The sequence below is a fragment of the Pezoporus wallicus genome, unplaced genomic scaffold (genome assembly GCF_028554395.1).
Source record: "Pezoporus wallicus isolate ANWC-B61680 ecotype Strahan unplaced genomic scaffold, APGP_CSIRO_Pwel_v1 scaffold_13428, whole genome shotgun sequence".
Lineage (NCBI taxonomy): Eukaryota > Metazoa > Chordata > Aves > Psittaciformes > Psittacidae > Pezoporus > Pezoporus wallicus.
In genome coordinates, this window is record NW_026637482.1 from 342220 (window position 1) to 361577 (window position 19358).

Genomic DNA, 19358 nt, shown 5'->3' on the forward strand with positions numbered 1-19358 from the left:
ATGGGATAACTGAATCTAACTTAAGGTACTGCATTTCGTTCCACAAGTAAAACTAGAAATTCAATGGGAATTGAAAGAGAAATAAAAGACTGAGAAAAAGACCACGGCAGTAAAGCTAGCCAGAATCTGAAGAATAAACCAACATGAGGTGATCTTTAATCTCAATTATCAATGCTAACAGCCTCTATTAACCAGACCTGACTCCAGTTTAAATGTATCTAAGAAGCAGAAGCTGGCCTGACTGCCCCGCAGCACATACAGACCCAGACACAGTGCAGCAGAGGTGTCTGGGCAGTGTGGGAGGTGGCAGCAGGGGCTGGCAGTTGGCTTTCCATAAGAAAACAGATCAGATTCCCCACAAAATGAAATGAATTTCTACTTCATTTGAAATTCAACCCGATGTAAATAAACACAAAAGAAGCAGAAGATAAAATTCATAACACAGATATGTGCAGGGCATCTGAATTCATATATTCCACTGCAGAAAGCAGCACTAATGACACCGGAGCCAGGGCAGGAGCATTACCTGGCCTGTGCTGTGGACATCACCAGGAAGTTAGAGCTAGACCTCATCCTGCTCCTGCATCGACCTTCTGCAAAGTGAAGATGCCTCCTGTAAGGGTGCTGAGGCGCTGGCACAGGGTGCCCAGAGAAGCTGTGGCTGCCCCATCCCTGGCAGTGTTCAAGGCCAGGTTGGACACAGGGGCTTGGAGCAAGCTGCTCCAGTGGAAGGTGTCCCTGCCCATGGCAGGGGTTGGAGCTGGAGGAGCTTTAAGGTCCCTTCCAACCCAAACCAGTCTCGGATTCTACGAAGTTACTTACAAGAGCTGAGACTAAAGCAACTCTACTCTCTCAAGGAGAGAGATAAGAAGACAAAAAAAACCCCACAAAACTCCAACAAAACAGCAGAGGGAAAAAAGTGGATGAGAAACCAAAAACCAGGATTCTAAGACAGAGAGAACAAGACACCTCCACCTTTTCCTTCATGTCTACCCAACTTTTAGAAAGATACATTTCATTTAAAGCGATTGAAAACCTCCTCCCCCCTACAATGCTCCACATAAATTACTCATAAAATTAAAGAACCATGCAGGAATGGCATAAAGTTACCCCAGGGTGTATTTTACTGAGCCATTATGGAAGAATACATACAAATGAGGAGGATATTAATGACTCCACAGAAAACATTTTTCAGTACTGCTTCACCCTTTCATCAAATGATAAGAAAAAAATCACTCTCAAGGCACTACACTGGAGATGCTTAGGTTTCTGCCCACCTCAGCTCTTTCATATATTCATAAATATATTAAATAAATATATATATAAATGTAGAAATAACCCTGCACCCTGCAAAATGGACATTGCTCAAAAGCAAAGCAGCCAATTCATTATTCTGGGGACCTTTCTGTGCACACAAAATTTGGCAGGGTGAGAATGAAGACTCAGGCAGACATTTTATGAAATTTAAAATAATATCTTCAATGTTGTAAAAGGATTGTTGGGTGGGTGGATGGTTGGACGCATGGATGGATGCATGGATGGATGGATGGATGGATGGATGGATGGATGGATGGCAGGACTGCCATGTCCTCTGTTCGTCACTTTGACAGGTGATGCAGGATGGGCTGCAGCAGGGAAGGCTGCTGATGGACTAGCTATAGGTCTGTTAAAAATTATTGATTTTTGTTACACCAGCACTTGATGAACAGGGAAATCCCTGTCATGAAGGATATTTTTCAAGCAACTTGTATGAACGTTTACCTGGGCATGAGCAAGGAAAGAAAAAAAGTTATGGACCTAATTAATAGCGAGGGTTGCAATGGCCCTGGAAAGATCATCAAGCTGAGAGAGTTAGGCTGGGTCAGCCTGGAGAAGAGAAGGCTCCTGAAGGGGAGACCTGAGAGCAGCTCCAGTGCCTGAAGGGGCTGCAGGAAAGCTGGAGAGGGGCTTGGGACAAGGGATGTAGGGACAGGCCAAGGGGAATGGCTTGAACCTGCCAGAGGGGAGACTGAGATGAGCTCTTAGGCAGAAGCTCTTCCCTGTGAGGGTGCTGAGGTGCTGGCACAGGGTGCCCAGAGAAGCTGTGGCTGCCCCATCCCTGGCAGTGTTCAAGGCCAGGTTGGACACAGGGGCTTGGAGCAAGCTGCTCTAGTGCAAGGTGAGACCATTTAGCACTATTTATAGCATCAATATTATCATTGTGACTGAAACTGGTACCTAAAATAGCTGAGTAGGGTGCAAATGTGGCATTAGAGCTCTTTGAAACAGCATCCAGCGTTGGCGGGGTGCAGCCCTGCTTGAGGACCCTTACCAGCCCTGAGAAGTGAACAATCTGGCACCATCTCTGAACTGGTGTCTAAAAGGGATTGGTCTGATAGAAGTCTTTAGAAAATTCAATTACTCCAGCACACGTTTACTCTGTAAACTTAACTTGCACAGATCAGCATATACGGAGCAGATTATTGTTTGAAAATGTTGTCATCTATGTGGGCTTTAAAGACATCTCTTTCTTTCCTTGCTTTTTCATGTGAGATTTCATTGCATTAATTTTAATGGCCTTTTAATTTTCTGTGCGGGTTTGACATTTGTATAAGAGATGTATGTCAAAAGAGATGGCTGTAGCAACTTTCTCTATGTCTTTTTAACATTTGCTGTGCAACAACTTCAAAGAATAGTGTCTCCACTGAAAAACCTGTAGGAAAAAAAAAACGACACCTCACCATGAAACCAAAAACTTTAATAGCTCCTGGTGTGATTCCTCTAATGCAGTATTGATGGTACTTCTTGCTGCTAGTTGTTCTAGCAAGAAAACTCAGGTGCAGCCAGTGAGTGACAAGGAGAAAAAAAAAAAGGAAAAGAATAAAGTGACTGACTTCTGAGGTTAGATGTGGGATCCTCTAATGGAATTGAAAGTGTCTACAAAAGCATCTAGGCAGGCATGGATCTCAGTGGCCGAAGTCACACAAGTCTCCTGTGCAAATAACATCACCTTCTAGCCACTGCAAAATGCCTTGCTCACTGCATAAATTCACCCCAAATCATAGAATCATAGAATAGTTAGGGTTGGAAAGGACCTTAAGATCATCAAGTTCCAACCCCCCTACCATGGGCAGGGACACCTCACACTAAACCACGTCACCCAAGGCTCTGTCCAATCTGTCTTTGAACACTGCCAGAGATGGAGCATTCCCAACTTCCTTGGGCAACCCATTCCAGTGCCTCAGCACCCTCACAGTAAAGAATTTCTTCCTTATATCTAACCTAGACTTCTCCTGTTTAAGTCTGAATCGTCTATTTCTCTTTCAGAATTCCCATTTTCAGGATATTAGGATGGGAAGCACAGTTCCTCCCTGCTGCTCCCTCCCTCAGGGGGTCAGAGATTTGCTCCTCAGTGTAGTGCAGGAGGGGGTAGCCATATGGGGACACAGCTGGGCCTCTCTTAAGTAGGTATAATACCAATTCCTTACCTCAGAAAGATACAGTAATTAATTATTCCTTATAAAGCTCTTAAAGATGGTTGAGTAGAAGTTGAGATGTCAGTGCACACTGCACTGACTTCACTGGAATGGCGATGATAAGATGAGACTTTATGAGGGTGCAGCAAGACCGTTAGGTTTCTTTGGGGCACGCAAACATGCCTTCCTATTCATCTTAACTATCTTTCACCAACTAATACACACATCAGGGAGACATAGATCTATTAGGAAACTGGTTTTAATTCATGAGGGTTGTGAAAAGAGGTGAACTGGTCCCACAGCAGGAAACAGCTTTCAAAGCTGGGGTGGACAATTTCAATCCTCCTTGTTGAGTATAGATGTTTTTTTTATTCTCTACTACCAAGCTGCTTTAACAGCATCTTGAGGAGCCAAAATAATAACTCACAAAGTCTCCACATGTGGTATGAAAAGATTAGACATAGCTTAAGCAGTCAGGGATTTAAATCTGGACTGATAATACTGTAGTGAAATTATATACCATAAAAGCAGAGAAAAAGGGGTCGTAGTTTACCAAAAAGAAAAAAAAAAATAAAAAATGGAAGGAGGGGTTGTTAATCTGGGGACAAAAACCTTCATATAAATCCAGCCCATACATTCCAGATGATTATTTCAAAAAGCTGGAGCTTGTTCTGTTGATCTTTTAAACTGATTACCGAGCAAATGTATGCACTTTTAGAAACAGGCACTGACAGACATGAATTTCAGATGTCCTTTTTCATCAGCTTTTTCTTCTTTAACAATGCCAGATTGCATAATACTTCTGATACTTGCAAATAATGTGAAAATTCAATTTATGTGCAGCCATGTAATTTATTGTACAATAGTTACAGCATGTTCTAAAAGACAGCCACATAGAGGCTGACTGCCTCCCAGGACCAGCGAGAGTTGTTTCGAAATGATAACATAATTTGGTCAACAGTAAAAAAGCACAAAGAAAAATGGAATGCAATATTTTCTACATGCTCAAACTTGACACTTCAGAGAAATCTTGAAGTTATTAAATAGGAAAGATATTCCAAATGTCTATGCCACACATAAAACAGAGCTGGTAACTGTGGTGTGGCAGCTTCAGATGGTATCAGCGGGGGGTAGCGGTGCCTGATTTTCATTGCGGCTTTGCCGGGGGAAGGTATTTTCCTAATTGAAATGTTGTTTTGCTTGTGTAAATATATATACACAATATATAGAGAGACTGCAAACACATACAGAAATGTGTACATGCACATTTGTGAGTGTCTGTGTAAGCAGTGATAAATTGCTAGCAGATAAATGATGCTAATGGTTACTCAATACCTTATTTTCAATAGGCTCAGATTCATAAACTGGCTTTGAGAGGATCACAGAGTCACACAATACTTTGGGTTGACTTTAAAACTCATCTGGTTCCACAGGCCACCAGCAGGGACACCTTCCACTAGAGCAGGTTGTTCCAAGCCCTGTCCATCCTGGCCTTGAGCACTGCCATGGATGGGGCAGCCACAGCTTCCTTTTCAAGAATTATTTCCCCAAAAAGGGCTGGGGTACAACCTTGCTTCAGTAACTGCAAATAAAGGCAGGCATTGAAGACGTATCTAAAATTCAAGGCCATTGAGAGAAATAGAAATTCCTGTATCTTGGGTGATTTTTCAGTAACATCGCCACTCTTGGGGGTTTAGGAAGTGACAACAGGGAGTAAAATTCACGTTTTGTGATAAACAAAGCTAAAGACACAAAACCCACAGAATAATGTGAGTTGAAAGGTCCCTTTTCCGCTTGTTCACAGCACACCTTGCTGGGCCAGGCGATATCGCAGATGTTCTCACTAGCTGTAATAGACACCTTTCCTGGGGCTCAGATTAGCTGTAAAGGGAACAGAACAGTTCAAAAGCCACCTAAAGCTACCCCACAAGGCTTGCCTTATCACCACGTTTGCTTCCAAGTGCTTCTCCCTCTCCACCCCCGTGGAGAGCTATTCCCACCTCCTCTACCTAGCTCCCAGTGATTCACTTGCAGCAATGAATCAAGAAAACACATTTCAGGGTTTACAGCACAGCTGTTATCTTCACACAACGAGGGGTTTTCAGACAAATATTGCCTTTCGGTAAATTTCTGAACATAGCAGGGTGTGACGATGTAAAACAGCTTCTGTGCTTTTGTGCAGCGTTAGTTTTCCCACCTTACTACAGAGGGTGAGTACATTCTGGCAGGGACTTGTGCGCCGAGCCCAAAAGGAGCTCGGCATCGCACCATTTCCCCTACAGTTCACCGAAGCAGTCTAATGACCATCCGAATCACGCACAGCACCCATCCTGATGTTGAGAACTAGATACCAATCCCATTTTCACTGTCTACTCTTCAGAATGATTCATTTTGCCATGGAAAGGTTCCAAAATGTTTCAGTCCTCTCTCTACAACAGCCCTTCTTGGACCTTCTAAAGGAGAAAAACTGCAATAGGACAAACACAACCAGAAGGAATTTCTTTCTTTCTGGAGACTAGACATATGCAAATATGTACACTAAAATCAGACATAGAGAAAAAGTGTTTACTGAAAGATTCCACCTGCTCCAAAGAAATAGAAAGCACACTTACTGTTAACATTAACTAATAGAAAAATGTTTGCTTTTAAACACCGATAAGCCAAAATGTTTTCTCCAGTAGAAAGTTTCTGTATCTTTCAGCAAGTTTGTCTATCACTTTTCTTTGTAAAAAAAAAGCAACTCCTTATGTATGTTTTGTGTTATCTTCCATCCAGTTTATCATATTTCTGTGTAGAAAACCAAAGCGTTATGTACTATAGCACTGCTTTTGGTATCACTCACGCTGTCGCGTAATAGAAGATGGGATGTGTGATCATCAAAGTCATGACACAAACAAGCAATACGCTGTTGTTAAGTTCTTGTAATAGCTGTAATAGTTGTCTTGCTCTGCAAGAACTATGACGAGCTGAAGAAAGGTTTTATTTACCGTGCATAAGGGCTCGGTCATGTTTTCTAAGATCAGCCCTATGAAAGCCTGAAACAGTTGCACTGTAAGTGCTGCAGGGCTGCAGCTCACCCCTCCAGCTCTTGCTGCCACCCGCACCGAGACCCCAGTGCTGTGCACACTCACACTCTGGCTGCGTGGCGACCTTGATGGGCTGCGAGCTCTCTCCTGGTCCCCACTCGTTGTACGCCACCACTCGGAAGGTGTAGGTTTCCTCTGGTTTCAGGTTGCCCACAGTAAGTTGAAGTGTTCCAGGCTGAGAAGTGTTGACTGCCCGTTCCCTACAAAAAACAACCCCCCAAAACCACTTTAAACCACGTTTGGATCTCAAAGCGTTATTTATTTACACAGTTGGCAGCCTGAAAGGTACGATTGCTTATCAAACTTAATTTTGAAGCTTGTTTGTCTATAGGGTTTAGATATTTATTTTTACTTTAAAAAGCTTAATTGAAGTAATAGGGCCCACTGGGAGCAATGCCAGCACTACAAATACAACATGTATTTTAACACTTCATAGAACATAGAGGTCCTTGGTTCTTTGCCCTTCTTAACAGAAGAACAAAGGAAAACTGATGAAGGAAATGGCTATTCAACAAAGGAACACATCTCTGATACAGGAGGTTAGATGCATATTGGACTCTAAGCGTCCAGCTAATGAAAACTGTGTTTGGATTGTGCTGTAAATTGAGCCCTTGTTGGTGCTCCTGCTATAATTGTACCTGAAAAACCGCCATCACCCCCCCACTGTTTCACAGGCAAAGGGACCACGTGGAATTTTTAATAAGGTGGGGTCACCACTCACCATTTCAGAGGTCTAAAATGAAAATCCATTAGTGGAGTTGCACTGTGCTCCCCACTGGCAAAACAAGCACCCAGGCAGTTCAGGAGCAGCTTTCTCCTGATACCATAGAATTACAGAATGGTTTGGGTTGGAAGGGACCTTAAAGCTCATCCAGCTCCAGGCCCCTTCCACGGACAGGGACCCCTTCCACTAGAGCAGCTTGCTCCAAGCCCCTGTGTCCAACCTGGCCTTGAGCACTGCCAGGGTTGGGGCAGCCACAGCTTCTCTGGGCACCCTGCGCCAGCGCCTCAGCACCCTCACAGCAAAGAGCTTCTGCCTAAGAGCTCATCTCAATCTTCCCTCAGGCAGGTTAAAGCTGTTGCCCCTCTTTCTATCCCATCTTCATAGCCTCCTCTGGACTCACTCTAATAGCATCATGTCCCTCTTGTTTTGAGGGCAATGCTGAAAGATGGTCAGACACAAGTTGTGTAAACTTGACCATCAGCTGCTGGGAAAACTACGTAGGGACTGCAGGTACCCCTTCTCTCGAGCAGTGACTGTGAGCCTGCCTGGTTCCCAGCACAAAATGTCTTTCAAGAAACACTCACTACAGCTCCCTATTGCTTGCATCAGCTGGGTTTCTATTTCTTCTAGCCCAACTTGGCCAGCAGTTTGCTATCACTGACCCATCACAATTAATGTGATTGAACCTCCTCCATCAACTGCTCCCAGTGATGAGTCCCAGTGTAACTGACTGGTGGTGGTCTCCAGAGCAAAGGTACAGCCCGGACGCTGAGAGATGGCAGCTCCCTGACCAGGGAGTCATACAAGACATCATCCCCTGATCACAGAAAGAGCTATGTCATTTTTCCTGGCAGCATAATCACCCAGAGCTAAAGGGTTATCTGCATCCTTGCACTGGCTTCTGTACCCCAGCGCAAGCAAAACTTGTCCCTTTTCATGCTGCTCAGGAGAACAACAACTGGAGAGAACCACACAGAGTCATTAACATGGGATTATCTGGGAAAAACACAATCTCTAAACAGTAAAGTAGGGCTTAAATTGAATGAAATCACAGTCATTTCATGGACAATCTGCAAACAGAAGTAGGTAAAATTGCTTTTGTAACTGATTTATTATGGGTGGCATGCTTCCCTCCTCTCCGTTACTGGAAGACCTCTGCAAAGATAACAACGTGAAAAAAAAAAAAAAAGAAGATAGACTTTGCTGCAGAAAAAAAAAGTCATTTAAGACCAAATCAACTAATTGACAAACTTTGTGTAGTGCTGCTGTGGTTCTCCTGGCTGCAATAGGGATAGCAGCAATTCAAGGAATTAGATTATTGCTCTTTTGGGGAATGTTTCCTCAAAATTAAATTCCTCAAACCAGAGAATGGTCCTGTCCTCAAAGAGCCAGGCTCCACCTTTGCTCCAGCCCTCCAAGGAGGGACTGAGCAAAGCATGGGTGCACGTTTGCTGGTGATGAAAGGTTGGATCATCCCTGGGCAGAAACAACAGGAGTCTCATGCCTCTATTCCAGCACAAAGGTTTTCTGCTGCACTCGATAACTCAGAGCTGTGGATGGCTGCTGCTCCCTGATGAGAACACTGGCAGACAGAGCCTTTGCTCTTTCTAACTGTGCAAGCTGAGCTGTGCTTGACCAACTTGGCTAATTTTATTCTCTTGCCTCTTATCTCTGCTTTCTACTTTCAAGCTGTAGAAGCAGGACTCCAGCTGCATTGAAAATGGCTCCAATATATTTGTAACCCACAGAATGACTCTGAAAGCAGCGGTACTGCAGGGGGGTCAGATGGCCCCTAACATCTGAACTGAACAGCACTGATATTTTCCTGAACTCTTTAAGATGCAGGAAACCACAGCAGTAAGAGAGAAACCCAGATATGCTCAGTGTCTTCCTACCCGGACAATGGGATTGTCAGTAAATGTATCTCATTGTATACATCTTTTTGTTAACAGCAAGGAAGCAAAAAGACCACCTTTCGATCCCCAAAAAGCAGGAAAGCAGCAAGAGAGGGAAAAGGATGATGTGATAAAAGAAAACTCCAGTCAGGTCTCTGTTTTGATACTTCTCTGTGACAGTGGTACTGGTGGATATATATATATATGCAAGTCCGGAAAGGTGGAATGTTTTGCAGCATTCTTTCAGTAAGTCTTTTCCCATTATCTAGTAAGAAAAAAAACCCAAACAACCCCATACACATACTCAGTGCCCTCAGCACTCACACTGCTGTTGAGTGACTTCCTGAGAGGAAACAAACCTTCATTTAAGACTAACGGCGCTGAACCAGCATGACACTCTCACCTTGTGTAGCTTGGGATGTAGGTGTGAAGTGTGATGATGAGGAATGAAATACTGGCATAGCCCATTTTGTATCTGATGATGAGTTTCAAGTGCAGTGGAAAAATATACAGCCCCTGCCACAGAGGCACAAAGAGACCCAGGGTTGCTGTTCCTCACCTCGGACCTGTGTTCGCTGCGTCACATCCCGGCTTTGGATGCAGAAATATACAAGGAAGAGTTTTGACTGAACTCTAATGCACCAATTTTCAAAAGTATCAGCAGATTCAGTGTTCATCTTCCATGGGATTTCAATGATGTTGCTAAAGTCCATGTCCCAGGACACTTCTATGTGCAAACCAGGAGCTGTAAAACCACCCATGTCCATCAGAGCTCTCAAGGTGGTGAACCCAAGAATCTCATCATCTGCAGTAATGGGACAGTGCATTCCTAGATAAATGCAAGTCCAAGTAAAACGCTGCTGCTCCCAACAGCAGCTCACACAGGATGACAGTGGCTGGAGGTGTCTGCAGCACGCTCCATCTCATAGTGTTCACACATCACTTCCAAGGCTAATTAGCTTGAGTACAACCCTGTGCTCTGGTGATTTGACAGTTTCCAGTTCGGGAGCAACACTGAACAGCAGAAGCTTTGGCCTGCCCCCAGGCATGATGAAAAATCAGAGCAAGAAGTTCTGCATTCTTGGCCAGCCAGTGTGTTCCCTTCATGCCCCTCTGTAAAACACTGAGCAAATTAAACCTTTACATGTTCTACTTCCTATAGTTTGGGTTTTCAAGCTATACAACCTAAAGCATCATCCAAATACAACAGTGCCTATAGGGCAATGAAGGATATTGTATCTTAGAATGTAAGAAAAGGCTGTATAAAGAAGAAGTTCCAGATTTTCCTAAGTAAAGACTGAATAATCATCAAGCACACACCCCAGGACTGAGACCAAGAGGAATAAAGCAGAAGAAAGGGCTGAGGTTTCCCTCTGGGCAGGCTGAGATGCAAGAAGAGCCAGCAGCCCAGTCAGCCCCATCTCATAACCTGGCAGCAGCCAAATAACAGACACTGAAAGAAATAAGTGAACCAGGACAGAAGTGCCTTGTTATTCTCCTGGCACAGGACAGAAATACCTGGTTATTCCCCTGGCATGTTACTGCTGCTCACAGGGTTTTGATATTTTGGCACCCAGGTGATAACAGACAGCCAAATGGGTCCATCACCTTCAAACTGTCAAACCTCCTCTAACTCCTCTGTTTCTGTGATATCCTGTGGCAATGTATTTATGTCGTGAGAAATAATGATTCCTTTTGTTTAAACGGGCTGCCTGCCAATGTCAAAGCTGGCAGTGATATCTTCTGTGACACTATGGGCCCTCCAGCTAGCAAAGAGAAAAAACTCCTTCTGAATGTAACACCTATTTTATGAAGACAAGTGTAAGGTTATCCAAAGCACATCATATGGATGTGGCTGCCTTCATCCCAGCAGCTTGTCCCGCTGACATGAGCTTGGGCTGAAGTTAGGTGAGATGGGCACCCAAAAGTCCATCATCTGCTCCTGCTTGCCAGTGAGGGGTTAATGCACTACAGATGCTACAGAAATGCAGGAATAATCTAAAAAGCACCAAATATCCTTGAATTGGTCACCTTTGTATTTGGGGTTTTCTTTTTAAAACCCATCTAGACCATAAATTACAGGCTAAAAATAAAAGACCTTGACTAAAGTCATCCACTTTCTTGTAGAATGGAGGCCTCGACATGTAATTTCCAGTGAGTGAAGATCATGTTACATTACAGTATCAGCATGTAAAAAAAGTTAATTACAGTTCCCATACATCTCTTAGGTGTGTAACAAATGCTTTTATAATGTTTCAAACACCTAATAAGTTACTTCAAGTAAGACAAGTCATGTTCATGCTCCTTGCTGTGAAATGAATGCTATTAAAATGGATGAACTTTTACTACCCTGAGTCCTTTTTTTTATGTCCCATTATCACTCTTCCCCAAAATAACATAAAGTCCTTGATTATATTAAGTAAACCTCAAAACTAATGTAAATATATCATCTGGGAATGATATTTTAGCACTTCAGCTGAATTCGGAAGATAGACCTTAATCAAATATAAGGCTTGGTATTCAATTAAGCAGTCCCTTGATTCATTTCTTCAGTCTGCAATATGTAGGAATTTGAACTGGGAGATCTATTAGCTTGTTGTGACTATTGATGCATTTATTATTTCGTTGATGAAAACAAGTTCTAGAGAATGTTTATCTGAAAATAAAACTGGTCCCAGTCTTGCAAGAGAGTCCTTGATCAAAGCAGTTTATGTTCAGCTGCAATGCTGATTTCCAGGGTAATTTTATTATCTTTTTTTTTTTCTCCCTTTTATGTTCTGAGCATTTAATTTCATTTATTGGAAAAAATGGTTGCCAACAGTCAGTTAAAAAAGGCTAGCTGCAAACCAGAACCAGCTATTTAAGCCAACTTGACATTTCAAAGGTTGCAGTCAAAAACTGAACAGTATTTTGTGGCTTTGTGTCTCATCTAAAATGCTAAACAGAAAAATATCACCACATAAATATTTATCATTCTTTAGAAACAAATACAGTGATATTTTATTGCAAATTAAATTTTAAATTTTATGTACATTGATGTAAATTCTCACTGGGAAAGCAGAATTCGTGTAAAAATATGCACAGGTAATTAAATGTGTCTTGATATTACCTTTGAGGAGTTATTTTTTGGTTTAGAGATGGATGAAGAGCAAATCAGGAAAAATAAACAGTGTGGTGACTAGTACACTACCAGATAAATATCAAATGCCTGAGTGAATCAATGCTTGCTCAATGAGAAGCCAACCAGCAGAGACGGATGAGAAGAGGGAACAAACATTGAGGCCAAGAGCAAATCTCAACATCGAAAGCAGATCAAAATTTGAACCTCCCTGTGGATTTAAATGTTGAATCTGGCACACTTTGCAAATGTTTAGAATGAAATAAGAAAAAAAAAACCTGTTCCAAATCAGTTTGCAACTAAAGTTAGGAAACACCCGGATACAAATGCTGTTGGTTTAGAAGGGGCTTAAGGATGGAGACAGATCAAGCGCTTTCCACCTGAAGACCAGATTTAGCTAAAAAAAAAGCAATATAATTATTTACAATTAAAGTTTCAACAGCGTGTGTATGTCAGAGATGCTGGAGATGAAGCACCATCTCCACCTTCCCAACACCAAAGGACAGTGCCATGCCCAAGATCTCACCATCTGGGCAGCATCCCAGCGGAAAATGGGAAATAAATCAAAAAGGCAGAGATTTACCCATTAAAGCAGTAAATTCTGTATTTATAATCTTTTGAATGACCTTATTACGTGCATACAAAATGGTGTTTTTTTTTCCTAGTGAGCTTATAACATCAAACAAAACCTAAACTCCTTTGTCTTCTGGAACACTTCTCTAGCAAGGCAGGATTGATTTTATGGTTTTCATGTGTGTGTGTACATGTCTATACCTTGGAGAGCGATATGCTCTGAAATGCATGAATTATATTCTGCTATTTTATATTCTTCCATATTTTAACAGAAAATAAGCACAATCAGATGTATACTAAGAGTTACATATCTACTGGCAGATCCTATCCATGAAATCTTACATTTCTGGGGGATCTCAGTTTTAAATCAACCGTCTGCTACTATCAGCAGACGGTATAGAATAGCCTAATTTTAAATCTGAACTTTAATCTCAGCCAGAAACTTTCTGAGTGCAGGTGTATTGGTTGGCTGTTTATTTATTTCTTCACAGATTTAAGGTTTGTTTTATCCTTTTCTGAGAAACTTGCCTTTTACCTTTAAGTGCTGTTTCCAATCATCCTTATCAGCAAGCAAAACCGTTTGATCCCACGCAGGATGCCTAGCTGAGTATGAAGATTAAAGAGCCACCCATCAGCAGGGCTCTGGTGATTATGCTACGACAGTAAGTGCAATCACTTCCAAAAGGGGTTACTTCGAAAGGGCTGTGCTGAAAAACCCTTATGAGAGGAGTTCAAAATACAGGAGGCTGTTTTTCCGGATGCTCCCCTCAATGGCTGTGTGCCCCACGTGTTGTGCTGGCCTCAGTGATGCTGCCAGCTGCCACATGAATCCTCACTGCTCTCAGACTCAGGAAGACCGTCTTGCTGCAGCCTTACACTAATTTCTCTGACAATTCCTTTGCATCCCCGAGGTTAATGTCAAATCCAATATTTATTTTTGCAAGCAGGAAAAATCTGCTTTTTTGTAAGAATAATGTGTAAAACAATGAACAACTCCAAAAATCCATGGAAGCTTTTTCCATTAAGGAAAACTACATTAATTTTATCTCAAAGTTTTTCTGAGAGTTTGCAAACCTACAGGTACGTATTCAAAAGTTATAAACTGCAGGTAGCATTCCGAGTCTCTTGCTGGAGGGAGCATAGTGGAATTTTAATTTCATTTATTTATTTCTTTAGTTATCCTAACACAGAGCCCACCGTCTTCTTCAGAAGACTTTGTGAAGTTGTGCATGTAGTTGGAACTAAGGCATACTTCTGGTACACAAAACATGCCTTAGTCCCATCACCACACTATGTCTGGTACACACCATGAGCAGCATGAAGGAAATTCTGGAAGAAGAATTCTTTTGAAGTCTAAGGGAATCCGGGGTGAGCTATTTTTCCACCTTGTTTGACCTCAGAAACACCACTTCTTAAAGGCTTCATGGAAAAGCATTAGTATTTTCTCCTCCACTGATAAACTGAGTTGGAATATGACTCAATCTAGTTGTATGTGGCAGCTCTGATGTTTTTTAAGACAGTTAAAACAAATGAGATGTCACTACAGCAGCACCCGCCAGCACTGCTACATCATGGGTACTTCATGCCCAGCAACAAATCTCGAAGTGCATTCTCAAGGTAAGGTGATGAAATCCCCATGCACAGCACAGGAGTCTGTTCCATCATTTCTGGTTGTGATGGCTGCAGACAAACAGTAGGACATGTATGTGCAAAAATATCTGATTCAGCCGTGTGAACCCCAATTTGGTACCCAAACTGGGAGAGGCAAGGGAGCCGCTAAGCTTCTTCACTTCCCACTGAGTTCATTAATTTTCTCTTTGCATCAGTTACTTTGCTAGGGCCAGTTCCTATCTTTCCTGAGTGTCTTACAACCTCCAATATACCCCCTTCCCAAAGCCCCACTGAACTGTAATTCTTGTGTGACATAAACTAGTCACAACTGGAGACCTGATTTGATGCATGATGGAGATCAGAGCTCTGAACCTGTGCCACATCTGTCTCACTTTGCTCCCATCTCCCCCTTTCTGCTCACAGTCTGACTCAGAAGGATTTGTGGAAGCTGAGATGCCTGTGTCTGACCTGTGAACCAAACTCAACAAGACTGGCTCCTAACCCATGCTTTCACCCCTTGCCTACATGCTGCTTAGCTCACAAGTGACATCCTGCTGCAGAAGATGCCTCCAGCACCAGCCTCAGGAATGCCAACTTGAATTTAAGAGTTCTCTTTTACAGAGGCAGAGTGTTTCACACTCTCATCCCAAGTGCTTTGAACGTTGTGCCCTTTCAGGCTGCTCAGCCAGACCAGATGGATACACATCTCTATTTAGGAGTGTCAACCTCTTGCAGCAGGTACCGCTGCTGTACCTGTCAATGTCTACAACTTCTATATATAAAAATTTTATATAAAGAATAATATATAGGATTAGGTTGTAAAGGACTTTTAAGGTTATCAGGTCCAACCATTAACCCAGCGCTGCCAAGCCCACCACTAAACTGTGTCCCTAAGCACCACATCTACATGTCTGTTAAATACATCCAGGAATGGTGACTCCACCACTTCCGTAGGCAGCCTGTTCCAGTGCTTGACAACCCTTTTGGTGAATCATAGAATCATAGAATCGTTAGGGTTGGAGAGGACCTTAAGATCATCCAGTTCCAACCCCCCTGCCATGGGCAGGGACACCCTACGCTAAACCATATCACCCAAGGCCTTGTCCAACCTGGTCTTGAACACCGCCAGGGATGGAGCATTCTCAACCTTCCTGGGCAACCCATTCCAGTGCCTCACCACCCTCACAGGAAAGAAGTTCCTCCTTAGATCCAATCTAAACTTCCCCTGTTTAAATTTTAACCCGTTACCCCTTGTCCTGTCACTCCAGTCCCTAATGAAGAGTCCCTCCCCAGCATCCCTATAGGCCCCCTTCAGATACTGGAAGGCTGCTCTGAGGTCTCCACACAGCCTTCTCTTCTCCAGCTGAACAGCTCCAACTTCCTCAGCCTGTCTTCAGCCCCTCTTCAATAAATGACTATATGGCTGTAAAGGAAAGCTGGACCTTGTTGGAGTTTGAGAAGCTTGTGAATGTCCAGACAGGGGCAGGAAATTTTGCCTGCAACACTAAAACCTTTCAGATGAGCTCGTGTTATGGCAGAGGGACGCTCACTTTGATAGCTGTGGAGTCCTGCTTCTTTAGCTCTCATGAATCCAATACACATCCGCTCATTTTTTAAAATAAATATAGATTCCTATTCAAGTCCCTTCAGAAGCGAACTGCCGTCAGCACACACAAGCACTGGTCACCAGCTGGTAGCTGAAGTGTATCATAAGAGCAGTGAAATACAGGACAGGATACTTCAAGTGAGTTCTTCATAATGATGTACAGGAAGAGGAAAAACACACAATTTTTCTCAGGCATAAAGCCATTTACGAAGTTAGGAAAACAAAACAAAACCCAAGTAAATATGCAGTACCTTTCCAAGTGTGAAATGAGCATATACAATGAGGAAGTATGCAAACACCAAACAATCGATAGTGCCATTGTCACAAAACAGCTGTCTTCTGTGAAGCTCTAGTTCATGTGGCCAGAACAGCCCCGTGTGTTCCACTGTATTTGCAATCATGTAAAATCTTCACAGCCCGCTTCCTGGCTGCTTTGAAGGTCTTACACCATTTGCACTGCTCTAAAATCAATCTCCTCTCCAACTGATTAGAGCTCAACAAATTTCCCTCCACTGGCAGTGCAAAGAACACTTGCCCCTGTGTCTTCAGAGGAAGATGAAAGGTGAAATACAAAACTTTATTTTATGGTAGACAGTCGAGTAGTAACTGGAGGAGGTAAGACCCACAGACATCACTCTCAATGCAAATGGTTCTTCAGACCAAGACAATGCGCGCATTCATATAACCCTTGATAGGATGTCTAAAACAATACACAGCAACAAAAGACTCTTATAGCTACAAACATACCATGGGGAGAAGAACACGGGGTTGAGAACCATTTGCAAGACACTTGCAGAGACCTCAGACCGTCTTAGGACTGTACCCCCAATCCAGAGGAGACCCATGGTCTGTTGAGGCTCACCTGTTGACGCCATCCCTGGAGAAGAAGACCGTGTATGTCTGGATGCTGCCTCTGGCTTCGGCGGGTGGGCGCCAGCTGAGACGGACAAATCGGCTGGAGACCAAAACAGGGACCACATCTCGGGGAGCAGAGGGGAGGACACTGGAACTTGGGACAGCTGGAGGGGAAGGAGACGAGTCAGTCAGAGAGGCTGGTGGCACAGGGGTGTCAGGGCAGGCAGGAGGTGCTGTGGTGGACACAGCTGAGGTGTTACAGAACAAAGGGCCAAGGAGGCACGGAAGAAGCGTGAATAAAATGACAGGGGGTGAAAGAGAGAGAAAAAAAACTAACAGTAAAATCACATCTTAAGACACACCACCGCGAGCCATCCTCTAAAGTGAACAGCAACACGCAAAACTTAACTAGGGTACTTCCTTGTGATAAGCGAAGTTATTTCTTATACAATTGATCAGTATGATAGTATTTGTTCACTCCTATTTCACTGTTTTTGTCCTTTGTGCCCCAAGCAGATGGCATAAATAAACAAGAACTGCGTACTCAAAGCATGAAGCGTACAAACCAACTGGTTTGGGAAGAGCAGGAACTAAGTAGGGTGCTTCTGCACATGACTTAATAGATAATTGTATCAAAGTGGGATAAAATGGCAGTGAAACTTAATATTAACCCTGTTCGGCATGGAAAAGCCTTCAGTCTATGTGCAAAATACAGAAATGCCTAAACTGCAGATTCAAGCAGTAAAATTCATGTTAGAACATCATATATTTATATAGTTTAAGAGTTCGGTTGTTGCTCACCAAATCCATGTGAAAGCTGGCCTGCCAACATAAATAAATAAAAATATTTATTTTTCAACAATACTTGAAGTAATCAGCTGCTTCCTGCTTCAGCACATGCATCTTATGGAGCATTCATGTCACTGAGAGCAAAATGACGTATAAGGTCCCAATTCACAGGCTATACCAGCCCTGAAAAGCAGGTTTTCACAACTCGTATAAAACCAAAAAGCAATTAATTTTTTTCATTATTGCAAATCTTTTTTGGTCATCTTCCTATGCATATAGTATGAAATATATTAGCAGCATTAATTTGCTGTGAGATCATTAACAGCATTGTATTATCTAAACAGCTTATGAAGAATAGCTGTAGGTAAAAAGCATGAAGCTCATTGAATAATAGCTTAGTGTTTTCTTATATTATCAATAAATTATTATTAAAAGCCATTAATTTTGCTGTTATTAATAAGAAATATCATTGCCTCTTACTTATTGTGATCAATTCCTAACCAGAGGGAATTAAGGAATTTCCCAGAGGCATTTCCAGAGTAATGATGTGTTGAAAGAAAATATTAAGCCATAGACTCAGCTGTCTTGGCTGCAAAGTTGTGATCCATTATTTGCACTGAGGTTTTGTTTAGCGTCCTTAGTCATGGGCCACTGATCTAAATAATGTGCAAACACAAGGCCACAGTATAATTCTGTGCACATTTATATTACAACAACGCGACTATATTGCTTCACAGCAAGTAGATTTTGGCTTCTGGTCTATCCTATACATTGACTCATACATTATGAACGTTAAGTACATTGTTGTCTTCTAGTGAAGGCTGAGGTAAGTAAACAATTCTAGAGAAGTATCAAAGGCAAGATTGGAAAAAACACACAGACAGAGTTCTAGTACTTAAAGTCAAACGCAACAATTGGGAAAAATCCCTCTTGTTAGTCACCTTATAATAGCGATAAATAAATCTATTTTAATTATTTAGAACACCTGGTCTGTGATTCCTCCACCAAATATCCATCCTCCTGGTGGAACACAGGAGCCAGGCACTTCTTTTCCCTTGAAACCTCTTTAGATTAGAAACCTGTGCTATGATCAGCCCTGAGTCCACACATGTACATGTAGGTAACTGTGTGTACATGACTTCATTTACACAGGTATCTAAGCTCCTCCCATAGAAAATGAGTACATATACCTAACACAGACAGGTGACGCAGCCTAAAGAGCTAATCAAACTACCAAACAGTTGTATCTACCTTCAAACACACTGTAAAAGTATCGAAAACCTGGAGATAAATCCATATCTTTCATGACCTCATGCTCAGAGAAGCATGATTTATTTTCAATTTATGAAAATAATAGCAAAAAACTGAGGTGAAAAGCAGCAAGATTGGGGCTGAAACTCCAGTCCACTAAGCATATATTTTGCTCTGGCTTTCAGTAAACACTGTAGAGCTATCACTGACAAAAGCAATTTCACTTTTATTGTTGCTAGCAGTGAATAGCAAGCATATGCATTGCAATAGTACAATATAGAGAGACATAACCTGAAATTATCTCAGCAAGTAATGCCTGAAATCCTTCAGTCTTTCATATGACTACACAAGATCAATCCACACTGGTTAAACCATCTTCATCAGCCTGACAAGCT

The 19358-nt window shown here is 42.4% G+C and overlaps 1 protein-coding gene and 1 long non-coding RNA gene across 2 annotated transcripts in view; one reads left to right on the plus strand and one right to left on the minus strand.

Moving 5' to 3' along the window:
* DCC (DCC netrin 1 receptor) overlaps positions 1-19358 on the minus strand; it is a 602355-nt gene that overhangs the window by 169867 nt on the left and 413130 nt on the right. Inside the window, exons 8-9 of the mRNA XM_057405653.1 lie at positions 16931-17087; positions 6587-6741 (exon numbers count right to left, since the gene is read on the minus strand). Of these exons, the coding sequence (XP_057261636.1) occupies positions 6587-6741; positions 16931-17087 (312 nt within the window). The remainder of the gene's footprint in view (positions 1-6586; positions 6742-16930; positions 17088-19358) is intronic.
* LOC130597281 (uncharacterized) overlaps positions 1-19358 on the plus strand; it is a 269591-nt gene that overhangs the window by 38614 nt on the left and 211619 nt on the right. The gene's annotated exons all lie outside the window — the stretch shown is intronic.